The 21,249-nt window shown below is 40.0% G+C and overlaps 1 protein-coding gene across 2 annotated transcripts in view; it reads right to left on the reverse strand.

Moving 5' to 3' along the window:
- Nucleotides 1-11,739, reverse strand: part of HEG1 (heart development protein with EGF like domains 1) — a 111,331-nt gene extending 99,592 nt beyond the window's left edge. For both annotated transcript variants that reach the window (XR_007951911.1, XM_051985471.1), the window contains exon 1: nt 10,957-11,739. Coding sequence is in view for 1 of the 2 variants with exons in the window: in XM_051985471.1 (XP_051841431.1) it covers nt 10,957-11,344 (388 nt within the window). In the remaining variant the exon portion in view is untranslated. The remainder of the gene's footprint in view (nt 1-10,956) is intronic.
- Nucleotides 11,740-21,249: the final 9,510 nt, after the last annotated feature.

The following is a 21,249-nucleotide window of genomic DNA, read 5'->3' on the forward strand; positions in this document are numbered from 1 at the left end:
AGACTTAAAGCCTAATGGAAAATTAGGAACATTTTACTAACCTTGTTTTGTGTCTTCTGAAATCTTTCTAAGCAGTTAGAAACAGCTGAATCTCTATTTATTTTTAGGACCAATGGGGAATGGGGGAGGAGTAGTTACTGAGAGGCACAGTTCAACTCAATATGAGAAATTTCCAAACCCTTAGAGACATCTCAGCAATGGTATGGGCTACCATATAAGATATAAGGAGGCAGGATAATCTGGCACAAGGATTCTTAACCTGAGATCCATGAATTTGTTTCATTTTGAATATCTGAATAAATAACTATATTCCAATATAACTGGTTCCTTTTATTTTGTAAAGAAAAAAATGTATTTATTTTATTGTGTAAATTTTTTGTAAAATAAATTTTCTTTTACTTAAATTTATTTTAAATCTAGATTTAAATTTACAAAATGGGTTAAAAAAAAACCTACAGAAATACTTTCCAGAAGATTATTTTTAAATGTTTAAAAAAATTATTTTAGAAAGTGAGTCCATAAGCTTCAGTAGACTGCCAGAAGAGTCCATCTCACACACAAACACACACACACACACACACACACACACACACAGAGAGAGAGAGAAGAGAGAGAGAGAGAGAGAGAGAGAGAGAGAGAGAGAGAGAGAGAGAGAGAGAGAGAATCTGATAGAGCTAGTGCTGAGTTTGGAAAAGAAAAAACATGGGTTCAAATTCCAACTTCTTTGGGTCCTAAACCTGTAACCTCCTTAAAAGCAGGAATTAGGTCTTAACAATTTTTGTATCTATAGAGTGCCCATCAAAATACTTTGCATTTAGGAGTGTGTTGGAGCCAGCTCAAGCCAGTTCAGAAGAGCCAGCTATTAAATTTTCAGTGTGAGCATTTATACACAGAAATCTGAAATAGGTACAAATTTAGGATTGATTTTTTTGTCTTATGAATTGACTCTTCTTAAGAAAGTTGGAGAAAATATTTTGATAATACAGATTGAACTTTAAAAGTATGTTCAGTTTACCTTTATTCCCCCCCATTGCCTCTTCAGAGATCTAGTTGTTAAGCATTTACCAGCACACCCCTTCTTGCATGGCAGTACATACTTGATATATATTTATTCATTGATGATTGATAAAGCAATCATAGAATCATAGGCTTTAGGGCTGAAGGTTAGGGATAATTTAGTTTAATTGCACATTAAATAGATGTAGAAAACAAGACCCAGAGTAAGTGATTTGACGAAATGATAGTTAATAGCTGAAATGGGATGTAAAATTAGGTCTTCTGACTCTCAAGTCAGTAAAACAGTTTGGGACTGAGGTAAGACTAATGAATGCAAGGAGAGAAAAACATGACAGCTGAGTTAGAATAAGTCCAATCCATGTAAGCTAAAAATAAAGCAACTTCCCCAAAACTTGAGCAAGGATACCATGGAATCTCTCTTCCCACTGAGAAAGTATTCATAACAACACATTCAGATCATTAACCAATACTCCTTGTTGAGGGAGAGGGGAAGGGGTGGAGGAGGAGGAATGGATGAGGAAACACTCAAGTACCTGTCCTATTTATAATTTTCAGCTTAGTTTATAATAATACAGCTGAAGGGAAGTATGCCTTAGTGAAGACAGCACAGATCTTGGAGTCAGGGAAAACCCAAGTTTAAATTCTGCTTGAAAAACTTGCTAGGGATGTAATTGTGGGCAAGTCATTTAACCTCTCTCTGAGTCTCAAGAGACTGAGACTCATCTCTAAAATGGGTATTATAATGATAGCCTTCTACTCCCAACATTATTGAGTAGTGGAATGAACCAAATGAGGAAAAGGGTGATATAAGGTTTAGGATCTTCAATTTAAACTGAAGACCTCTAATCTTTTAAAGCCTTACACTAAGGCTTACACTAAGACCTTTGGGAAACTCTGTATATGTAAAATGTTCTGCAAATTTTAAATCCTTCACATAGGGTTAAGATCCACAGTTTAAGAAACTATTCTCTAGCTCATATTCCTTTCTTATTCCCATCTCTGCCCCCATCCCACCCACTGCTGGCTCTGAGTCTCTTCTGTTCCCTTCAGCTTCATTAATCACGTCACCTAAAACTCATTCACTAATTAGAAAAATACCAAGAGTCTTTAATCACTTTTTCCATGTTTTCTGAGGATTTGTCTTTAAGTAGCTGATGTCATGTGCACTCTTGCTTTCCTTCTCTTCATCTAACTTCAAACTTTGCAGAGACTTTTAGAGATGGTTATTGTTCCTCTCAATAAATACAAGGGCCTTAGACCCTAGAAGAAATGGCAAAGGAACCATTTCATGATTCTCTTGCTGAAGTATGGCATAGTTATCTGCTTAACCATATTGTTCCACCTTGAATGCCCCATAAAAGGATTTTACTTCAGCCTATTTCTCGAGACCTGTGTCAGCACCGTGGAGCCTAATGTACAGCATGCAGCTGGGCAAGCTAAATTTCCACCTCAAATGACCTCCTTTTTGCCCTTTGGGGAACAGAGCACTACAGATACATTAGTTAGGCTGGAAGAAGGTCCATTATGGACAGGAGCACGTCTAAAAAGGCACTTCTTCATCCTGCCTTGTCCTCCACTCTCAAACTTGTAAGATCTTAAAACTTTAAAGCTGAAAGCAAACTTAGAGGTTATTTCATCATCGCCATCATTGCTAACATTTATATGTTACTTTAAAATCTGAGCAAAGTTTTACTATATTATCTCATTCGAGCCGTATAACAATACTGGATGGTAGATATATCTATATGTTACATATGAGGAAACTAAAGCTCACAGAGGTACCTAGGCTCATGTGGCTAATATAACTTAGGCAGGATTTGAATTCAGGTCCTCCTAACTCAAAGCTCAACACTTGATTATTCTTTCACTGCTTCCAACACCCCCTGACTCTTTTATTGATGAAGAAAAGGAACTGCAAAGAGGGGGGTGATTCATTCAAGGTTATAAAGGTAGTTAGAATGTGGCAGCCAAAACCAGAAATTAAATTGACTTATTTATTGCTCTTTCCACCAAACCATGCTGCTGAGAGAAAACTACCTCTTCACCTTCTGTTGTCTGAGTCTTTTCCACATGCATCACCGTTAGCCTGTTGGTTGGTCTGGCATTGAAAACTCCCAAAAAGCAGGGCTTATATAACTGATCGCCTCATGCCTGGGAAGCAGATCCTGCTCACTCCTGCCTTCCTAGCTTCCTTCAATACCCGACACACAATGCTGCTACTTCCTATATGAGACTTTTATTGATCTGGTTCCCAGTGGTCCTTCCCTCTTGAAATGTTTTTGTATAAACTTTGTATATACTTTATATATAAAACTTGTATATAAGTTGTTTTCCTCTCAGTAGAACACCTGTGAATGAAGGTACAGTTGTCCCTTTAGCTTTGTATGGCCAGCTCCTGGTACTGTGCCTCATTGGTAGGAGGCTCTTATAAACTCTTGTCAAATTGAACATGGAGGTAACATGCTACACAGTAGACATGTCCTTCAGTTCTGTATCACTGGATCTTGTAGAGTCCCAATCTCATCTCTGTTCCTTACTATTGAGGAATGCCAACTGTGGAATCCTGTACATGTCACTTAACATCTCAGCCTCAGTTTCCTTCTCTGTGAGATGAAGTTGATAACTACCTCAAAGGATGATTCTGAGACTCAAATGGGAACCTTAGGACACTATCTTAGTATTGTTTAAATGAGGATTTTAAATTAAATGATCTTTAAGGAATGTTCCAATTCTAGACAGATTCTATGATCCTACGAATTGAATAGCAGACATCTGTAAGATTCTCAGACAAGTGCCTAAAACTTTAGGATAGATCCATAAAGACAAAGTTTAAAATAGTTTCTCAACGGTGGGGGCATCGTGGTAACTCTTTCTCTAGTCTGATTGCTGTCTGGCCCTCATTTCTCCTTCTGAGTCCTTAAGAAGTAACCACAAGCTTGGCCCTAGGGGCAACTTTTCCCAGCCAGCCCTGCCCAGCTGTTAGAAAAGAGAACAAAGTGCTTGTGGCAAGGGATCACTGGGAGGGCAAACGTCCATACCACTCTTCAGGATATGAAAAAATAGTTATTACCCATCTGGGCACAGAATCCATTCTGCTTTCCTTCTTCCCGCCCCCCTCCTCTTCCCCCGTTAACTGTCCGCGACTTCTAAATCCCTCCTCTTCCCCAGTCTTTCTTATCCTCTCCTTCTCCCCTCGCGCCCACTCCTCATCCCCACCCGCCCAGCACCCTCGTCCTTCGGGTACTCGAAGCAGAAAATATCAATTCAGCATTTGTACAGTACATGCTGAGGGAAGCAATAAAAGTCCTTAAAATTAAAAGGATGTGGCTTTCAAAAGGGAAGAACCCAACACGGATTAGCTCTTTTCCCCACGCCCCTTTTCCAATTTAGGGGCTCCCGCCTTCATCAAAGACTTTCACTGTTCTCTCCCCCGCCTGAGCGACTAGCTAGGAGGGAGCGAGGTCAGGTCACTTTTGGGGTGAAGAGCTGCTGCCCCTCCCCACGCCCTTGGCAGGGGACAACTTCTCTCCCAGCCCATGCCTTCTCGGCTTCATGTAATTGCCCTGGCAGGCGCCCCAAATGACTGTAAATCGGCCGGGAGAGCGGCAGGCAGCAATTCAGGCGACAGTGATTTCCCAGTAAGGGGCCTAGGGCCGGGCCGGCTTCTTTTACTCCAGGGAGTTGCATTTTTCTAAGATTATTATTCCTTGGGCTGACTGTTCAGCTACACGGCGTCATTTCCCTTTTGGGTGGGAAAGTTTTTTTTTTTTCCTTTTGCACTAGAGTCTTATTATGATTTCAGTCTCCTTTGGGGGGGAGGGATCTCCCACGCAAACAAACAAGGCTAAGGATAGCCGGGGTCAAAGTTCAGAAATTAGAGAAGTTTGGAAGGAGTACCCCATTTATGTTTAGTGCACAGAGACAGGCAGGGCAGAACAATAAACGGAGACTTTTTCATTGAGCATCATCTCGAAGCATCAGTAGCTCCAGCCCACATTAATGAAATAACAACTAAGTGCCCAGCACAGTACAGTGGATCGAAAACGTCACAAAAATGTTTGTTCTATTGAATTGAATCGAACAAGGTGCCTGCCCTAAAGGGACTTACAACCTAATGGGGGCAGAGGAAAAGGAAACAATAACAGAACATTTTTACTTATCAACAATGAAAATCTTGAACTTTACCAACAGCAGGAAAAGAGCACAAGAATATGCAAACTGGGGAGAAAAAAAAGTGCTTCCGAGGTTTCTCTGCCTTTGCTATAAATCCTGATATAAATCTTATTTCTATGAAATGGACATTTAAAAGAGACCTCCTACTTGAGATTGATGCTGAACCTCAAAATGGAGAATGAAAATATGATCATTTTTAATCACAATTCGATTCAACTAAATTAAAGAAGCATTTATAAAAGCATTTACAATGTACCAGGCACTGTTCTTAGGGGGATGGGGGAAAGATTATAAAGTCCCCACATTCAAAAAGTTTATATTCTTACAAAAATGTTTTTGTTGATATTTTTTGTTTTTAATATTATTCATTTTGAATATATATGTACATGTATATCCCCCCCCTTTTCACAAACCCAATGAAGCATTCCTTGAAACAAAGATTAGACAACAAAGACAAATTCACCAAAAGCAAATAACAGAATGACTATGTTTGACAGTGTATGGGATACCACATGCTAATGGTCTTCCATATTTGCAAAAAAGAGAAAGAATACCTTCTCAGCTCTTTATGGAGCTTATTTTCTATAAGGAAAATAGATGGTGTCTTGCACATGAAACACTCAGTAAAATATTGACTGACTTGGTGACTCAATCTAGAAAATCCAAACATTTCATTTGAACTAGCAATTTCAACTCATCAAATCTCAAATCACCTGACAACTCTATGTACTTATATTCATTCTTCCTAACTGACATTTCTCCTCTTCCCTTTTATTCCTACTTTCTGCTCATACTCTGCTCTAAACTCTAATAGATCTAATCACATTGGCTTTGTAGGATACATATAGGTACTATGTTAGATGATGCAGTGGGTAGAGAATTAGACTTGGAGTCAGGAAGAGCTGTTAATCCTGTCTCAGGTTTTAGCCTTTCTGGGCCTTAGTTTTCTCATCTGTAAAATGCATGGGCACTATACAAGGTCCTTTTTAACTCTAAATCTATTACTCTATGTAGGATTTTCCATCTGTAAGCATTCTTACTGGTCATATACTCCAATCCCTTCCTTGTACAACAGAGGGAACTGAGCAAAAGGGACTGCAAATACCAGCTTATTCAGATCTTCCTTCAAGGTAGTTCATGCTTAAACTGTCTTCAAAGACAAAGCCACCAAACTCTAAAAACTAGCATCCTTTATGGCTTAGATTTCTAATAATATTGACAATCAGTCATTCAAGCCTTATTAAGCACTTACTATAACAGGCCTAAAAACTAGCATCCTATACTGCTGATAAAATTGACAATCAGTAAACCAAGCCTTTATTAAGCACCTACTGTGTGACAGTGAACAAATTCAAGCACAAGAAAGTGATCATCCATCAAAGACACTGTTTTGACAATAGTTCCTGAGTTGGTTTGGAGGTTAAATTGGAGGATCTCATAAGGTGCTTGCACAAAGCACCCCTTCCAGTGATCCAAGTGGATCCAAGTAGAAAGAGCCCTGGCCAGCTCTTGGATATCTTAGGATATCCATGAGGAACCAAATCATCCAAGATAGGTTAAAAAGTGGCACTAATTGAACCTATATTTATTAAGCATCTACTATATGCCAGGCACAGTGCTAAGAACATAGGACACAGAGAAAGGCAAAAATACAGTTCCTGTCCTTAAAGTTCTGCCCTCATATTCTAATGAGGGGGATAAATACATAAGCATTATATGATGGCTATAATAATAATTAACATTTCTATAGTGCCTACTATGTTTCTGACATTTTGCTAAGTACTTTACAAACATTATTATCAAATGGGATCTTCACAGCAACCTTGGGAGGTAGGTGCTACAGCTATCTTCATTTTGCAAGGAAGGAAGCTGAGACAAATAATGGTTAAATGACCTATCTGGGCTCATTCAGCTAGTAAGTACCTGAGGCCAGCTTTTAGCTCAGGTCTTCCTGACTCCTCTACTGGACCACCTAGAGAGACCATAGGTGAACCCCCTTATTTTATAGATAGGGAAAATTAAAATCAGAGAAGTTGTGATTTGTCCATAATCACTCAGTTGGCAAGAGGAGCCAGGCCTTGAACCCAGGTTTTCTGCTTTCAGAGCCTGTGCTTTTTCTGTTCCACTATTTTCTGGACTCACCTTTCTGACAATGAGCCTCTAAGGTTTAGTCTCAGGGTGTGGGAACAGCAAGTTTTTGTTTGAATGCCACAAAAGCAAATTGTTCAGATCAGATGAAAAGGTAAAAGGTTTGGTTTCTCTCCTCAGTCTCATCCCTGATCTCTCTTCCCAAAAATTGGGTTCATTTTTCTTCAACCATGAAACTTTAACATGAAATTCCTAAACTATAATTTCAAGTGTTTCAAAGTGGGCAAACTGTCAGCCATACAATAGATCTCATCACCCAGATGTGGGTTAAGACGATCATTCACTTAAACCACAGGTCCCCAACAAAAGGCAGATCTTCAAATTTATCTTTATTCAATAAACATTACTTTGGAACCAACTGTGTACAAAACATTGTGTCTAACTACTAGGGAGTTACAAAGTTTAGATGATACAAATTCCCTATCTTCATGGATCTTATGTTCGTGAAGGAGATAAGACACAAATACAGATTATCATAATATGTGATATTAAATAAGAATCACAGATATAAAACAAAGATAATAAATGAGGGCAAAGAGGAGAACACAGTACTAACTGGGGGAATCAAAAGAATCATAATGTAATAGTTACCTTAATAACTATGTGAAAGGTATACTGAAGAGACCCTAGAAATATAAAGACTAATTAGAAGGTTCTTAAAAGTCATAAAATCATAGATTTTGAGTTCATAGGAATCTTCTAATCTTCTAATCCAACATCCTCATTTTACAGGTAAAGAAACTGAGACAGAGAGTGACTTAACTATGATCATACAGATAGTCCATATGGAACCTAATCTAGAGTGGTAGCATTGTGAATAGAAAAGAGGTGAGATTATATATATACATACATACACACATACATACACATACATGTGTGTGTGTGTGTGTGTGTGTGTGTGTGTGTAAAACATTTCAGAGGCAGAAATGACAAGATTTGGCAACTGATTAAACACAAGGGGTTTAGGGGAAAGGGAAGAGTCAAAGATGGCTCCAAAGTTTTGAACCTGAAAGTGAGGGGATGATAGTATCACTAAAATAATTTTTTAAATGGACCAAGGAAAGATTTGAGGGAAAAGATAATAAATTTAATTTTGGTTCTATTAAGTTTAAGATGTTGCAAGGATATATAGGTAAAGATATCCAACAGGCAGATAGAAATATAGATCTAGAGCAAAGGGTCTGGCTAGCTAAATTTGGAAAAGATAGGTCTATGGGTGAAAACTGAAGCCATAGGAGCTATTATTACCAAAGAAAGAAATATGTGGAAAAGAAGGCTCATGTTTCATAAAGGCTTCCTCATTGATTCTCTCTTTCCTTTCTGCCCAGTCTGTGTTTATCTAGGCACACATGATAACAGTCTTTTAGAATTTGAAGGACTATCACCTAGTCTTGGAGGATATATTTATACTTGTTCCATTCTGGCCTCAAAAGATAAAATCAGGAGCGGTGGATTTAAGTTGCAAAGAGATAACTAGATTTAGTAAAAGAGAAATGTTCCTGACAATCAACTGTCAAAAAGTGGGCAACTTCAGGAGGTAGTAGATTCTCTTCCAGGAAAAGGTGAATGACCACTTATCCGGTGTGTTATAGAGGGAATTAAAAAAATGACATGATGGACTACAATGTTAACATCTCTTTCATCTTTGAAATTCTGTGACTTATATATGGTCATTATAGGAGGTAAGATGACTCAAACTCTAGCACTGTATTATACTTCGCACTATATTATACTATTTCTCACATAACAAGATACATTGCAGTGCCTAGGGTAAAGAGTTTCTCAAATAGGAGAGTTTTTGCTGAGAGCCTGATCATGATAAAAGAAACACTACTGTTTATTATTTAATCCAAGGCAAGAACTATATATAGCCTTGGTCAGGTAAACCCCAAAAGTTTAGGTTGAGTGCACAATGAGCCTCAATGAGACAAATAAGAGTTTTACCTTCACTAAAAGGGTCACAATGTTACAACAAGTACTCCAATCATTCACCAAATGCTACATAAATGTAAGAGATGTGTCACTCACAGGAAGGATACTTAGGCAGGTCAGGAAAGTTGAGTAAGCTTAGGTAGAACTCCCTTGCATCCTTTTCAAAGCACCTCCTGCCCATTCTTATGTCCATTTTACCTACATATCATTCCTTTGTGGGCAAGAAAGAGAAAGGTATAGTTAATGGATGGAGAAGCTGAAATTACCAGGGAGTAGAGGGGAAATGACAGTCTCAAAGGATAGGTAATCACTAGAGTCCAAGAACCATGACTGTCAGATTTTTTCACCAGACAGAGGAAGGAAGTAGATAAACAGCAGAAAGTAGGAAGAAGGGAAAGTCAATCATCTCTGCTTTACCAGAAATTCTTGTCAGGTAAGGACTGAACTAAAGGACCTCCGAGGTCTCTTCCATCAATGTTTTGCATACAGTTGATGCTAAAGCAATGTTTGTTGAATAAAGGTAAGATTTGAACATCTGCCTTTTGTTGAGGACCTATGGCTTAAGTGAATAATTGTATTTCCCCCATATGTGGATGATGAGATGTGCTGTGTGGCCATCAGTTTGCTTGATTGAACACTATTGCCCAGTTTGAAGTACTTGAAATTACAGTTTGGCAACTTCTCCTTCAAGTTTCATGGATGAAGAAAAATGAATGCCTCTTTTTGGGAAGAGAGATCTGGGATGTGATTGAGGAGAGAAATCAAAACCTTCTACCTTCCAGTTTCTGGAGCTGATAAACAATCTCTAAGAAGTATCAAGTTTGTAGAGGATAGATGGGGAGGCCCAAAGGAGGTATAATCCCCCTATGACGACAGGGTTATTTTGATCAACCTCAACCTTTCAACTCTTTCCTAATTCCTCTAATCTCCTAATTAGTTAGTGAGATAAACACATGTGTGTACGTGTATTATATGTAAGTATAATTATATATGTATATTTTTAAATGGCACTTTTAAAACAAAACAAGTTCCGTTCTCAAATTCCAATAACCTCATCTATTACAATTTGTAAGTAGTAACATGTTAGCACCATATAACATTTGAATTCAAAACTATTTAAAGACCAGTTCAAAAGGATCAGTTGTAAATTGTATGTGGCCTGAAAAAGTCAAACGGTCTATGGCTTAAAGACAGTGACCTTGGAAAGACTGTAACAGCGGTTGCCAAATAGAACACATAAAGAACAAGAACAAACCCCCTCCCAGTTTCTTCACTGCTTCTGGGAGCAAAAAGGGGGCACCTACCCCGGGCAGATTAACTTTACCGAGCTGCCTCCATAGAAGTGCAATGTCTAAAAAGGTAGAGCCACTCTAACTCCACTGGGGTCCACTGGCCCAAAGTACTCCGATGCAAAGAGTGGGGGTGGGGGTGGGGGGCTGTGGAGGGTTTCTCCAGTTTCCACTTTCCATTCCTGGGACCCACCAGACCAGTCCTGCCACAAATAAAATGAACTCTGAATGGGTGACCTTCAGCTCAGGATGCAACCTGCTGCACCCAGAGTTTAGTGAGCCGCGGGCTCGGAGATGCGGAGGGATGCCCCCCTCCCCGGCCAGTCTCCGCTTCCCAAACATTAGTGGAGAAGCAGAAAACCGGAGCCCGCCGATGCCCCTGCGCTCCCTCACTCACCCGTGCTCGCGCTCCGGCCCCTGGAGGTTCGCCTGAGCGCTCCCCGCGGCGTCGCAGCTCCCAGGCGGGGAGGAGGGTCGGCGGGGCCGGGGGATGCCGGGGCCCGGGTGCTGTTCTCCCGCTCCCAGGACACAGGCAGCAGAGGCGGTGGAAGCCTGAGAGGGGGGCCTGGCTCTGGCTCCAGGTCCGGCTCCTGCTCCCGCTGGGCTTCCAGCTCCGCCGTTGGGAGGGGAGCTCCGCTTAGCTGGCCCCAGGGTGAGGCGCTGGGCACCAGCAAAGGCGGCGAACCCCGAGTCTGGGAGACCCCAAGCAGCAGCAGGAGCGGTGGCAGCAGCAGCAGCAGGAACGGAGGCAGCCGCGGCCAGAGCGGAGCGCACGGCGTGGCCATGATCCCGGCGCCCAAGCTTCACATGCCCAGGCGAACCGGCCTGGGGCTGGGGCAGGGGCGTGTGCACGCGCGTGTGTGTGTGTGAGAGAGAGAGCGAGCGTGTGTGTCCGGGTGTGTGTGCGTGTGTGCGAGAGAGAAAGGGAGAAAGATGCAGGGAAGTGGGGGGGGGGGGGCGGGGGGGAATGAGAAGGAGGGGTTGCGGTCCCGGGGAAGAAGGAAGAGCTGCAGAGGCGGAACAAGGACCGTTCCCGCTTCAAAAGTTGTCCCGGACCGCAGCGGGACAAGCTAAGGGCCGAGGCTAGGAGAGCAACGGAACAGAGGAAAGGCGGCCCCCGGCTCAGCTACATGCTAATTAGCCGGAGCCCTCCAGGGTCCCGGCCCAGCTCCTCCTAGAGGTTGACATCACTCGGGCGGCGGGGCGGGCTGCTTCGGCCCCAGCTCTCCCCAGCCCGACCTAGACATAGAGGGGGCGGGGAGAGGGCAGGGGAAGAGCCCGGCCCCGGCTGGGGGAGGGTTAAGGGGGGCTGTGTGGAAGCAGTCTGGCTGGCCTCTTCTCCATCCCCTACCCCGCCCGGGGACTCCCTATACACACCACCCGGCTTTGGAATGATGCTGATGATGTAAATAAAGGAGGTTTTTTGACAATGTAACTTTCACCTACTGCAGCCCCCACCCCCACTCCCCCGGGAAATATTGGAACTAGACGAGTGTTAGAGACTTGCTGGGGAAGGAGCCCCTCCAAGGCAAATGTCCCGAAATTCAAAGCTCTCTTCGAGCAGACAAGTGAGCATGAAATGGAGGCAGGGGCTTTGTGTGATTGTAGGAATAGAAATGACACAGTACTTGTGATTTCATTGGTGTAAGGAATTCCTGAATGTGGAAAAACTCCCCGGTAACTTCTCTGCAATTTTAAATTTGCTTCAAGATAAACACTGAAAGTTTAACTCACTTGCCTAGGGTCCCACTGTAAGCCGGTGTGGGACAAGAGCTGGGAACTTAAATCCAAATCTTGGTGGCTTCAGGGCCAGCTCTCCAGCCATTAGGTTATGGTTCTCTCTCCCATTATTTGATAGGAGGCTTTGATAGGAGAAAATTTTTAACTATATCACTATATCTAGAACTCTGGAAGGAACCTCAGAGAATATCTAATTCAATCAACCTCAGCCACTCCCTCATTCTAGGGATGAGGAAACTGGGTGCCAGAGAGATTAAATGGCATGACAGTGTCCAGATGGGGCTGGCCCTAAGTATAGATTCTGACTCCACAATCAACGTTCTTTCTACTGTACCAGATTATTGCCTATTCCTGGATTTCCCACACACATCTATCACTTGAGTGACTATGGAAAGACTACTGACTGGTCTGACAGTTGGAGAGGTGCCAGTTCTGCAGCCTCCCTTCCCCCCAGTAATGACTTCAAGTCTAAATATTCTTCTTTTGATAAAGAAGGCAGTTGGATTTCTAAGGTTCCTTCTAAGCTCCAGCACTCCATGAAACCAGGCAACTTCACAGCATCTGGGAATTGAAAAAATCCTGAGAAGTCCAATCTAAGCCAGAACAAAAAACCCTTCTACAAAGTAGTAGACAAAAATGCTCCAACAACCTTTGCCTGGAGACCTTTGGTGAAGGGAAACACGCCAGCCTGAAGGAGCCCTTTCCACTTCTGAATAGTTCTTATTGTTAGTGTTTCCTTTCTCTGAAACTTCCACACATTGCTCTTAGTTCTGACCCCCTGGACAAATTTAATCTTTCCCCAACCATTTTTTTTAAGTTCTTAAACTCATCTGTCATGCATTACTTTCCCCAGACCCAAACCCCAATTTTCTTTTTTCCAAGATGAATGTTCCCAATTCTTTCAATTGATCTTTAGGTTTTTTATCTCAAGGGTCCTTCATCATTCTGGTTGCCTTTTCCCAGGTCCTCAGTTTATCCAGGGCTTTCCTATAAATTCGGTATCCAGAACTGAACACAATGATACAGACAGGATGGGGGGAGGGAGGGAGCCAGAAAATTTGGAAAGTAGAAGAGCATGTAAAAATTGGAAGGAAGATAGGGAAAAGGAGGCAGGAATAACCCCGGGGAATGACTGGGATGAAGAGGGAAAGGAAAGGTAGAGATTGGTGCTAATTAGATTGTCAGAGCTCAGAATCTTTGAGGGAAAGGAATTGGGGACTCTAATTAGTTAAATTCCACAAATATTCCTTACTGCAATGTATTGTGCTAGGCATTAAGGAAGCAAGGGCCAAACTACTCTTACTCTCACGGAGCTTTCATTCCACTAATGTACAAATCAGTGATGCTTCTCCATTTGAGTAAATATAAACTTCAGGAGACAGAGAGCTCTAACTAGCCCTGGTAGCAATTGAGGCTGGGACCTAGAGTGATTGTCCAGGTGGTATAATTTCCTCAGTGCTGTGCATAGTCCTTACAGACTGGCTTCAAGGAAACCAGAAAAATTCGAGGGAAATTAAGGGTTAATGGCCCCAGGCTTTTAAAGCAGCTCCACAGACAAAGGAATTAGAGATTGTCCTCTCCTCTACCCCTCAAGACTAAGTTTTAGCCAGGTGCTAGAGTATGAAATAACTTCTCTGTAAATTACAATGTCCTTTCCTGAGTCACTGCTGGGGAAAAATTATCACTTTTGCAGCCAAACTCTTGATGATGAGCCGTTCACAATATTCAAGCTTGAATGATTCAAAATTAATAATCATTCACAGAATCTGGGGCAAAACAGAAATTGAAGCTCATTTGGGAGAAATGATTCTCAGCCTTATTTTGCCCAATCATTGATTTAAAAAATATTGATCACATGCTAATTATATGCAAAGCATAATATGGGGCCCAGGGGAAATACAAAAAAGACTAAGATGGTTCTCTCACTCTCAGTGGAGAAAGAAATGAAAAACTACTTCAGTATCTTTGCCAAGAAAAAAACCATGGACACTATGGTCTATGGGGTCCCAAAGAGCCAGATAGGACAGAATAGGTGAATAACAAACAACTTAACTTCAAGGTAATTACAACAATAAAGGTTCAGGAATGGGCAGTACTGCAGGCGATTATTCTATCTTCTTGACTTCTCTTTGTCATCTCTACTTTGTTTTATAAGGATCTATTTCTATTACTTTAAAAAAAAAAAAAAGGTTTTATTGATGCTTTCAGTTTTGTCACTACAATCATTTCTGCCCCCATTAGCCTTTCCCTTTAACAAAGAAAGGAGGTGGGCAAGACTCATGGACAAAGAGGCCACAGCTGTCAGTGGAATGCCATTTTCTACACAGTTAGTCCTTCACCTCTTGACTGACTGAAAGGAGATGTGACTCATCATTTGTTTTCTGGACTAAGATTAGTCATTATAGTTCATCAGAGTTAGTTTTTTTTTTTGCTTTCTTAATCCAATTATTGTTATTACAGTATTGTCTCTTGGTTCTGCTTATTTTACTCAGCAGCAGCTCCTAAAAATTTTTCCAAGTTTCTCTGAATTCTTCATATTCATAATTTCTTACCACATAATAATATTCCATTAGTCATATGCCACAGTTTCTTCTGTACTTCGCTAATCAATACTCACTTTGTCCCTAATTCTTCACTACCACAAAACAGGCTGCTATAAATATTTTGGCATAAATAGCCTCTTTCTTTCTGTCTTTGACCTCTTTGGGGTATCTGTTTAACAGATGAGATCATTAGGTCAAAGGGTATGAACAGTTTAATCATTATTCTTGCATAATTTCAAATTATTTTCCAGAACCGTTGGACCAATTCACAACTCTGCCATCTGTCTCTTTCTCTGTGTCATTCTTTCTGTCTGCAGATATTCCATGACCCACCATTGGCAGAAGGGCCTTAGCATGCATGAATAAACAGAATGGGGGTTCAGGAAATCTTTAGATCAATTTACAACTCTGCACAGGCTGCAATTTTTGGTTCTGCCATATGAATTTAAATCTACTAGTAGATAAAGGGTGTTCTTCACAAAAAGTCTTAAAGAAGAAACAGAAGGAAACATGGGATGGAGTGAGGGGTAGGGAAGGGGACAAGAGGAGAAAGAAACAGGTAGATAGAGCAAACAATACAGAGAGAAGGGGAAGGGAAGGAAGGGAGAAGGTAGGAAAGAAGAAAGGGAAAGAAAGAGATTTAATAGATTTCTTTAAAACATTCCAGAACCCTGACATAAACTCATCAGGTAAGAAAGCAATGCCCCATGCAATCCATAGGATGATTCTTTCCTTCATTTAAGAAATACTCCTTGAACAATGTCTACTGTATGTGCAAATCACTGTCCTTAGCACGGCCACATCTGACATCACCATCATTGCAAATAAGTTGGAAGAAAAATTTAGTTTTCTTTGCCCTTTTCCCTCATCTACATCTCTTCATTCACAAGCAAACATATCAGAATAACCTCTTCAAGTCTGTCCAAGTTGAGTCCTAAAATGTCAAGTCCCTAAATTCAAGGATTCAGATCATTGCTTCTCCTTCCCTCAAAATAGAAAAGTATAAATAATTTCATTTTATTTCTACTGGCTCCTGGGAAGTATCCTATAGTTTTCAGGGACAGAACAACATATAAGTTACTGGTTTTAGATACACACTCAGAAATCCCTCTAGAAGAAAATGTCTCAAATCCCAGGCTGCAAGAAATTGTTGTATATAAAACTGCTGGTGATTGCCATCTGCCCCCTCTCTCCATTAAGCATTAAAAAGGCTTAGATTTTTCCAATCCTCTTTCTGTTATCTGAGGTAAAGGACAGTGGATTCAAAGGATAATAGCCCTGTCTATAGTAAATCCTAGGGGTTTGGTGGTCCCATAAGTATAGTTAATCTGAGGAGTTCGTGTGCGGAGACGCAGAAAGATTCTATGAAGATTTATCAGTCAAAAACAGAAGCCAACTCTTCTCCATCTTGCCTGAGAAAATAATAAGATAAACCACACTCAAACAGCACCCAAAGATAAGCAGCATTGTATAGTGGGAAGGGTCTTGGAGGGAAAGATATCACCATAAGTGTGTATTTCAAAAGGGTCAAATATAAAAGAGAAAATCTCATGTATACATGATTTAAATATTTATTTACAATATACTTATTATTTATATGGTATTTTAATATTACTTTTCTGGTAGCAAAGAACTAAATGGAAAGTGAGTTCCTATCATTTGAGGAATGGCCAAACAAATTGTAGTATATGAGTATAATATAATTATGCCATAAGAAATGACATCTATGAATTCAAAGAATTTTCAAAAACTCTTATGCCCAGATGTAGAGCAAAGCAAGGAGAACTAGGAAAACAAATTATGAGATGATGACAGTAATATAAAATGAAAAATATAAAAAAGATAATATTATATATACACATATATATATATATAAATTCAGAACTCTGACCAATTCAGTAACCAAGCTTGACTTCAAGGGACTATGGTGAACATGCTTCCAATCTCTTGAGAGAGAAGTGGTGGAATATGGATGCAGAATAAGGTATTCATTTTCAGATGTGGATAATGGATTGATCTCTTTTGCTTGATTGTATTTTTTTGTTACAAGGAAGGGTCCTATTAGGGATAAAGGGAGCCATTAGGAAGAGACAATGATAAAAGAAAAAAATATCAATAGGGGCATCTAGGTGGCACAGTGGATAGAGCACCAGCCCTTTATTCAGGAGGACCTGAGTTCAAATTTGGCCTCAGACACTTAACACTTCCTAGCTGTGTGACTGTCACTTAACCCCAATTTCCTCAGCAAAAAAAAAAAAAAAAAAAAAAAAATCAATAAAACTTTTTCAAAGGGCACTGAACTAGAAATGAGAAGTGTTGAATTCTATTCCCAGCCTTTTACTTTCTATCTCTGAGTCTCAGGTTCTTTATCTGTAAAATAGATGGGACTGGGCTTCATGCATACTGACTCCCAAATATATTCTAAAATTCCTCTTTTAGAGGACTGCAGGGAAGGATTGCAATGAGGGAATACATATCTACATTAGGAGATTTCCTTTCTTGAAGCTCTAAACAATTCATGTCTGAAAGTTGAGATTAAGAGGTATCTAAGTAGTTAAGGGATAAATAGAATGACTTCTCAGTCTCCATTTTAGACTTGAGGTTCCATAATTCAAGATTAGAGAAAAGAGGGAGCTACTAGTTTAGGAAAAAAATGGATTGTATGCATACCTCAGAGTCTGCCATCATTAATTCCTCAGTGAGACACAGCCAGGACAAGTCACTTTTATATCATTAGCAAGGTTTAAAAATTATAGCCCTGCATAGTCACAACATGACTTGCCCCAAAATAAATATGTGCTATGGAGAGCAAAATTTTCTGGCACTAAAAATATAGACATTTATATAAAATAGCTTTTTAAAGTGTCCCTTGATGCTCCTGGGCCTTGGGCATCCTAGGAAGCAGAAGTCTATCTCGCTTCACTCTGCTGCCAATTCGGTAGAGAGGGATATGTGGAAATATGCCAAAATGGTAGAAGATAAAATACCAGACAGAGATCACAGAACTGGAAATCCAGATGGAATTTTTCACCACCCACCTGGAAATCAGAAAGGAAAAAAGGGGTGGGGGAGAAGGTGGGGGAAAAAAGAAAGGATGAAATGTCCTTCTATCAGCAAAGTTCATAAACCATCCAGGCTATTTTTGCCAGTTCAATTCAGCTGATTGTGTATTCTCCTTTATGTACTGCTTTAGCTAGTATAAAGCATACTGGGGTCTAACCCAGCTCATTATTATGTGACCTTGGCTTAAATCACTTAGTTTCTGTGGAAATTAACCTCCACACCATCATCTATAAAATGAGAGAAATAAACATAGGATTATAGATTTAGAGCAGGAAAGGAAGTTAGAGGTAAACTATCTTATCTTACTGAAGAGGAAACAGGTTAAGTGACTTGCTGGAATTTGAACCCAGATCTTTAAATTCAGCACTCTTAACATTCTTTATTCTTTTGCCTTCTCCAGGATCACTGGGAGATATAAAAGAGATCACTGTGGAGAAATTTCTTCAGACCCTACACACACACACACAGGCAATGTAAATGTTATTACTACCATAAAAGCCTGTAAAAACACCGTATTTTGTATACACTGAACTTGTCAAGTTTCCTAAATCCATACCTCCTGGGAGTTAATGACCTATCATCAGATCATCAGCAAGCTCCTTTGACTTGTTAAAATCCTAAGCATCTTTCAAAGTCAAGGTCAAATTCTCCACCATGAAGCAGTCTAGGATCCATTCCATTGGGAGATGATCCTTTCCTTTTATGAGCTGTTGTAGTATCTTCTCCATAACTTTCAAGTACTTGCCTTATTTTATTCTGTATCATGCTTGTAGGTATATATTAGCTGCTCTCCTAAACTGCTAACTCCTTGAGGATGGACATTGTGGCTTATTTATTATAGAACTCTCACAGTAGTTGAAATAGAAGAGATAATTTTTGAATGAATCAATGGATGGATAACTTTTGCCTTCTAGTAACAGATCAGATCATTAGGGCCAGACCTTAGAGTTAGTGTAATTTCAAAAGCGTTGGACATGTTAATAATAATAATACATAGAATGTATTAGTAATTATTAGTACATTAATTATTAATGTTATCTAGCATTTAAGACTTGGGAATTTTCTCACAAAAATTATCTCATTTGACCCTTACAAACACCCTGAGAAGTAAGTGCTATTATTATATATCTTTTACAAATGAGGAAACTGAGGAAAACAGAAGTTAAGGGTCATACATCTAGGAAGTGTTTGAAATTGAATTTGGTCTCCCTGACTTCAGGTTCAGCACTCTATCCACTGTACCACCTGACTACATACTAGCTGTTGGTTGACACACTTGAGTTTAAATTCTAACTCCAACCCTTACCCGACCATTAAACTTCTGACAGCTGGCTCTTTGTGATGGTAACAATACTTGCATTAACTGATGGAAGTGCTTTGTAAATTTTAAAGAGCCCTATCAATCAGGCAACAAGGATTTATTAAACATGTACTGTATGCCAGATATAGTGTTAAACACTGAATATGTAAATGTAAATTATTTTTATTATAAGAGGATTATAAGGTTATAAAATGGCAGAGTAGATAGAGTGCTGAGCCTGAAATCAGGAATCCCAGGCAAATCGAGTAAGAATGAAATTGGTGTGAAATATGTACCATATGCCAAGGGAATGTGTGGTGATTAGAACTGGGTGGAGTCAATTAAGGAGAGGAAGGTTTCTGAAGGAGGAGTAGAGCACGTCCACCAACATTCCCCTGTTATCTTGGAACATCCAGGTCCAAGCCAAACAGGATTCCCTCAGACCATCCTCTGAATGGTACAAAGGCTTCTGATCCATTCCAAAAGTTGGAGACAAATCTTCCCCACGCCATGCATATATGGGGAAAGAAGCCCCCAAAGAGTAGGAAGAATTTTATGTCTATTCCCTTGCAATATTCCTATTTTTATCTTTAGGAAAGAAAATGTCTTTGTATTTTTTAAATAGTAATTCATTTTTAACAAATATTAAAGATTACTTAAATTAAAACTTTTGTAAGCTAAATTTTTAAAAAGACTGTAGAATTAAAATTTAAAGACTACTAAAGGCAGGATCAGAGAGCAAATAGGGAATACAGTTGATAGAATGCTAGGCCTAGAGTCTAGGAGAACCTGAATTCAATTCTTGCTTCAAATACTTCTAGCTGTGTGACCATGAGCAAGTCATCTAACACTGTTTACCTCTGTTTTCTCAACTGTAAAGTGAGGACAATAACAGCACCTACATGCCAAGGTTGTTACAAGGGTCCAATGAGTCAATATTATAAAAGTCTACTATTGTTATTATTATAGATCTGTAAGGAATCTAGAAGGCCATGAAGTCTAATCCGTACCTCACCGATTGATTTTTACTTCTTAAAACTCCTGATTTCTTTCAAAGTTCAGTTCCAGTACCATTTCCCAGATGAAGCCTTCTCTGATTCCTGCCCAGCTAACTAGTGTTTTGCCCCTAAAAACTACCTTGTGTATTTTTCACAGAATATTCATATAAGAAGACATCTAGGTGAAACTGTGGATAGAATACCAGGCCTGGAGTCAGGAAAATTCATCTTCATGAGTTCAAATCCAACCTCAGACACTTCCTACCTGTGTGTTCCTGGGCAAGTTACTTAATCCTGTGTGCCTCAGTTTCCTCATCTGCAAAATGAGCTGGAGAAAGCAATGGCAAGCCATCCCAGTATTTTTGCAAAGAAAACTCCAAATGGAGTCATAAAGAATTGGATGCTACTGAATAACAACAATACAGCAATACATATAATAATGTTTATCCTCTTAAAATGTAACCTCCTTGAAAAAGGACTCATATTTTTGTCTTTGTATCTCCCATTCCATGACAAGAGTAGACATTTAATAAATTGATTAAGAATCATATCCATAATATCCCCAATATAATAATTTGGTCTTTGTTTGGAGAACTCTGGGAAAGAGAAAATCAGGACATCCAGAGTGCCTTTGCATTTTGTCAAAAGAACTGAAGAAATAAGCCAGCGTCTCTCTTTTCTGTTCTATCTAGAACAAAGACAGAGTTCCTTTTAAGACTCAAAGTGAACATCATTTCAGGCTCAGTTGGACCGCTCTCTCCAAGTTTTAGATCAAAACTCTTATTTCCCCCTCCATAATGCTTACTATTGGTTTTCCTGGAGGACCAAGATGAGAGTTTAAATCCCCAACCCCTCTGGAACAGCCACAGGCTTGAGCTAGGATTCCATCCAGGGAGGAAGGATTGCTCAGAGCTTGGCTATGGGCCTACTGGTCACATATAGTAATTCTGAGCTCCAATTGGCATTGGTTAGAGTGGATCCTGGGATGACCTCTCTTGCGTCTTGTCTGCCCATCTCTGCGGACCATTCCAAAGAACATTTTTCTG

Source organism: Antechinus flavipes, chromosome 3 (assembly GCF_016432865.1).
Source record: "Antechinus flavipes isolate AdamAnt ecotype Samford, QLD, Australia chromosome 3, AdamAnt_v2, whole genome shotgun sequence".
NCBI lineage: Eukaryota > Metazoa > Chordata > Mammalia > Dasyuromorphia > Dasyuridae > Antechinus > Antechinus flavipes.